General features: G+C 39.7%; 1 protein-coding gene across 1 annotated transcript in view; it reads right to left on the bottom strand.

Annotated features, from left to right (window-relative positions):
* Positions 1-2,551: 2,551 nt before the first annotated feature.
* Positions 2,552-6,000, bottom strand: part of TET1 (tet methylcytosine dioxygenase 1) — a 56,672-nt gene continuing 53,223 nt past the window's right edge. Inside the window, exon 12 of the mRNA XM_058671915.1 lies at positions 2,552-3,419. Within this exon, the coding sequence (XP_058527898.1) occupies positions 2,608-3,419 (812 nt within the window). The 3' untranslated portion in view covers positions 2,552-2,607. The remainder of the gene's footprint in view (positions 3,420-6,000) is intronic.

Below are 6,000 nucleotides of genomic sequence, written 5' to 3'. Positions count from 1 at the left end.
GGAAATACTATGCCCAGTACTGGAAGTTGTCATGCAACAATGTCATAATTTTGCTTAGATTGCTTTAATATGATCTTGTTGAATAGTTTGGAGTTATTATACATGCCATTGCAAAAAGATGCTATGTGGGATTTTACTGCTGCGATAACACTAGGAAGCAAGTTTCTTCCCATTGTCAGCAGCTCAAGCATACACAGTATGCAGTTAAATGTGTATTAAGGTTATGTCCTATTTGCTTGTGTTATCCAGGTGAAGCAAAACAACCTAATGAACATGCTAACTGCTAATGAAGAAATTCGAAACATGTAGTTATGTGACAAAAATTTACCTGCATTTTCCAATGATTACACATCTTAGATTTGTAATGTTATATTTGCTATTTTGTGGATGAAAGAAGATGTCAATGGAGCTACAGTGGCCCTGGAGCCACTAAAAATAGAGTCTGCAGAATAATATTTTAAAGGACTCAGTGACGGCAAGGAATTATTTTATTAGTAGCCAGCAAGTCTGCAACACAGAATTTATTCGAATATATTCAGATTTTTGCAACAAAAAAACAACAATTGTTCTGAAGGTCATTTGTTATCTCACTGAAAAATGTTGGCAAAGGATTAAATCAGAATGTTACTTCATCTCACTGTGTGGGAATTCAAACTCAATGAAATGGATACTTAAAGAATGGACATGGCAAATTCATTAAATCTAGTGAGGAAATAATTTCTAATGGGAGCTAAGGCCTAAAATCTACACTTGGGTGTATTCCTGATAGTCTAATCCAAGGAATTATCTTATTGGAGCAGCTGAAGCAATAAACAATCACTTATTTTATATATTTATATGTGGTAAGAAACCTCAGGCTCAAAAAAATATACACGTTTGAAAACAAAACTCTAAGGCACACAAAACACTAAAACAAAACAATCACCTTATATTACATGTTGTAGAAGCAGGTATCAATGGTCGATCAATGGACAAATCCTTATATACAATCCCTTCATATTCCTTTGAATTAGTCAAAAGCTTTAAAGTGATACTTTGCACCATATATATGTTTTAAATAAGTTAGGGCAAGTTTTTCATTAGATAGCTTACTGGAACTGTTTTTGCACCAAAATTGTGAACGGTAGTAGTTTTAGACATCCTATGGCATTTCCAAGGGAGAAGCACCATTAGGTTTTCTATACTCCCAAAGAATCTGACAGTTTAAATGTGATAGCACCTCTGCTGAGGAAAGGGATCAAGTATTTCATTTAAGGTTGCTCTTGTTCATAAACTAACTTGGGGACAATCCTTTGTTTAAATGTTTATTTTGCTATTAGAATCCATTGGATAAGGTAATGGGAAGAGTCAAGTAAACAGAAAGCCTAATTCCTGATATCCAGGGCCTAGGCTAGAGAGTGTGAATATTCCCTTCCTCAAATTAACATGCCAAGATTAAACAGTGATTTAGCTTTTAATGCACTAAGCCATGTTGGTCATTCCATTCCCACTATTTCTCTGGGACAGGAGGCATTAATAAGGACTTTGCATTCCCAAGGTATCAATAGGAAATTTTTTCTTATTCTAAATGACAAGAATAAGGCCATCTGGGAGGGGTAGGGCTCTGGAAAAGCATTTGACTCTTCTAAATGTTATTTCCTCCCAACTTCTTTTGCAATAATGTCTCATGGATTGTACTGAACAGTTAGGCTTCAAAGTAAATTGAGGCCACTGTTGCTCAGTATCAGAAGAGATCACTCTATTTAATTCTAAAGACAGTCTGTATTGATGATGTATTGCAATTCCAATCTTATAATATCTTTGCATTATCTAACTAATTTATACAAGTAGCAGGTATGTAGATGTGAAAGGACACAAAAAGAACCAAACCACATACATGATTAGAATACAAACTGCAGTAAACAAGATGGAACTCTACACAGCAAGAATAAATGATATCTCTTGTATGCAAATATGCAAACAATAGACAATAAGATTCTCATACTATACTATTTCAAGTTACTTTAAAAAATAGAAAGTGCTTTTAAAAATATATACAATTATGAACAGCCTCCAAACATTACTAACAATAATGAATTATTTGATAGAAGATAAACATTTTAAGAGAAAAAGGATTTCATTGGTTTATTTCTAAGGAATATGCTGCTTTTCTAGCAATGATTGGAAGATGTTTGAACAATGGCACCATGAAATAATCATTCAGCTTATTTTCAACTGTGTTAATGTGGAAAAGCACCAGGGAGCTGTGTACAGTTAACACTGTGTCTCTTGATTTTATATCATAGCACATGAGCCTGGTAAAATCCTCTAAAAATGACTCTGGTTTCATAGTAAACAGACTTAATTTAAAGCACCAAACGGAGTGAGTCTGTCAAAATTAACACCTAGCCCAAACATTTCTGTATGTATTTAAAACTATAATTCTTTTTTCTTTTTAGTTTTGTTTAAAATGTGCACCTTTTACCAGCTGATAGTCACAGCTAAGTACCCACCCAATTTTTTTTTAAATTCAAACTTGAAATGGGAGAGATGAATACATAGTCGACAATAACATGACTTTCTTTAACAGCACCTTGAAAACATACATTAAAAATGGGAAACAAGCCTTCAAGCCCAATGGTTATAGGGCCCCGCAACGTATGTGAGAGCATAAGTGGATACCGTTATAACATTATCGTGGGTTAATGTTAATGCTTTGTGAGAAGGAATTTGGTTTAATTCATTCACCTCGGGGGACAGTACAGCACCTTCATTAGCTGCCTGGTCTGTACATTCTGGGTCCTTAGGTTTTTTATTCGCTTCTTTAGCCTCGAACTTAATCTTGTTATGCTCAAAACCATGTTGCGGCCTATTCAGATTTTTGTGCTGGTAGAATACAAGGGAGAGGCGTACGGGCTTGTTCCGGTTGGGAAGGATAACAGCAGTGGTAGCATGAAGCTCTCGCCGGGCACACTCAATTAGAATGGAGCCATGTGTGGGTGCTATGGCCACCCCACCAATGTTGGGATCTAAGAAGATGTACTCGTTGTCTGACCAATACTCTTCAATGTTGGCAGACTGGTCCTCGGCAGCTGACTGTGGGTCATCCGATAACTGGTCATCCGGTAGAGTCTCATCTGCTTCTGAAAGCTCTTCACATTCCTCCCCAAGAGCAGAGGTGAACAATGGGGACTGCTGGTTTGAGTGATTAGAGGTTAACTGCTCAGGAGGAGCGGTGGGAGGCTCAGGCTGAACCAAGGACTGTGCCATGGGAGATGGAGCCCCTTCGTCAGGCTGTGGGCAATCACCAGCAACTGCATCAGCACCATGGTGTCTTCCAGAAGGCATTGTGCCTGAGGGAAAACTACTTCTTTCTGCACTTCCAGACAAGGTTGTATTTGGGGACGAGGCATACAATGGAGATGGGTTTGCCTCTTTTCCTGAAATGGATTGAATTGCCACGTTTTTATTGTTTTATAAATTTTGGAGGAGAAATTAAATCTATTACATCACTTGCCATCATCTGAAAATTTACTTCATAAACAGAAGAAAGGATACCAAGTGTTAACACCAAAATAGAAGTAAGATTCTAAAAGGCTAGGAAGTAAATAAGTGAAAGTATAAATCAGAATACTGTGCAGTTGATACACAATGGTACCAATACATGCTAGGTATAGCAAGATTTCATTTTAGGAAAAAGTGAAAATGCTGAATGCTTTGCGTCTCTGGGCAATTCACAGGTAATGCCAATTGCAAGGCAAAAGGAAGGGCTAGCAGAGGCAGGCACTGGAGCTCAACACCTGTAAGTACCAGCATCTCAGATAAGTGTTAGCTCCACTTGTAATCTGGCTAGGGAAACAGCTGGGTAGGAAGGCCTTGGAACAATACAGCCATGTGGGAGACCCAGAAGAATCTCCAGAATGGCTCCTGATGTCACATCAACTCACCTCTGGCCATTTAGGAAACGGACAAGCAAGTGGAAGATCTTTCTGGAAATCTGACTTTCCAGTACAAATAAATCTTAAAAAAAGATTCATGTCCGGACCGGCACAATAGCGTAGTGGTTAAACTCCTCGCCTTGCATGCCCCACTTCCTCACCTTGAACACGCCAGGATCCCATATGGGCACCAGTTCTAATCCCGGCAGGTCCACTTCCTATCCAGCTCCCTGCTTGTGGCCTGGGAAAGCAGTAGAGGACAGCCCAAAGGCTTGGGACCCTGCAACAGGGCGGGAGACCCACAAGAGCTCTTGGCTCCTGGGTTCAGATTGGTTCAGCTGCAGCCGCTGTGGTCACTAGGGGAGTGAACCATTGGTTGGAGGATCTTCCTCTGTCTCTCCTGTATCTGTACATCTGGCTTTCTGATAAAATAAATAAATCTTTAAAAAAAAAATCCATGTCCTGGATCAACTATTGCTTCAAGCTTCCTCTTAATGTGCAACCTGAAAAGCTGCAGGTGACACCTCAAGGAGTTAGTTCTCTGTTATCTATTTCTGGGTTAGAGAGAACCAGCCTGAACTCATTAGGGAACTGAACTAGAAGAGATCTGCTATGTCAAATTATAAGCTTTTGTTAAAGTGAAGGGGTTCAACTTGTGGTACTGTGAGTTGCTACCTGTGGCATTAGCACCCCTTAATAGCCCTGGCTCCAATTGTGATCCAGTTCCCTAACAATGTCCTGGCCTGACACAACATCTGGGGAATAAACCAGAAGACAAAACATCGCTCCCTGTTTGCCTACTTTCACAAAAAGAATCTTTAAAGATTTTCATGAGTAAAATTACAAAAGCACAGATATCGAATACTATGTATATGGTTATGAATATATATGCAAAGACTAAAGAGAAAACCCCACTTGTTGCATCTGAGAATGACAAGTGGGAACAGGACATGACTTTTATTAATGAGCCGCAAGGATCCAGTTATGTGTCATAACAATAAATGCAAATAAAATTCAGGAAAAATCAAGTTGCTAATAAGATGGAGTGATCAGCTCCCTACAGGGTCACGTCAACATTTCTGTATGGTGATATCTTTTCTTGCAGAAAAAATACTCCTCTTCTGTTAAAAATACAAACATGAAGCAAACTAAGGAACACCCTGTCATTTTGAGTATTAAAATTGGCACAGAAGAATGTGGTGCCCAGGAGAAATTGCCGATTTTAGATATGGGACAGGATTATATAAGATGAGACTGGAACTAGTTGTCATGGCAGAAATGAGAATGGAGGGGGGCAGACATTTGGTAGAGGTTAAGCAGTGGAAGAAGCTCCTGTACCCTGGCTTCCACCTGGCTGGATGACTGCCGTCCAGCTCCCTGCTTGTGGCCTGGGAAAGCAGTCCAGGACAGCCCAATGCTTTGGGACCCTGCACCCGCGTGGGAGACCCGGAGGGGGTTCCGGGTTCCCGGCTTCAGATCGGCGCAGCACCGGCCATTGCGGCTCACTTGGAGAGTGAATCATCGGACGGAAGATCCTCCTCTCTGTCTCTCCTCCTCTCTGTATATCTGGCTGTAATAAAATGAATAAATCTTAAAAAAAAAAAAAAAAGATTTGCCTTTTAAGTTTGCCTTTTGGCATAGTGTAAAGATCAAAAATACTCCTTATCTTCAAGGGAGGAGCACTGATGAATCACACATAATTTATGATGTCTGTTTCTGCTCAGAAATAATTTAAGGATTAGTTCCTGGCTGAGGGTGTGGATGAATCAACAATGAGGATTCGATGTTGTATGCTTGCACTGAGTAGCTTTCATGAAGCTCTTCCCAATCTCTTCCATTCCCTAATCTTCCACTCTCCTGAAGCTGTCCACATAAAACGTTCAGGTATCAGCCTCGGATACATTTTCTGGCTGGTTCCCTTCTTCTCTGAATGTCTACAGCTTAGTGTCTTAGATTTGTTTGCAAATTTCTTTGTTCTATCTCTTGGCATTAAACACAACCCACCCTGCTGACTTCCTAACTCTATTTCCTGTCTGAACGTTTCAAACCTTGACTCTTATATAATTGCCTGTCTGACACAAAC

The sequence above is a fragment of the Ochotona princeps genome, chromosome 13, assembly GCF_030435755.1.
Source record: "Ochotona princeps isolate mOchPri1 chromosome 13, mOchPri1.hap1, whole genome shotgun sequence".
Taxonomy (NCBI): Eukaryota; Metazoa; Chordata; class Mammalia; order Lagomorpha; family Ochotonidae; genus Ochotona; species Ochotona princeps.
Note: the sequence above shows the minus strand (reverse complement) of the source record. Positions and strands in the feature narration are given on the sequence as shown.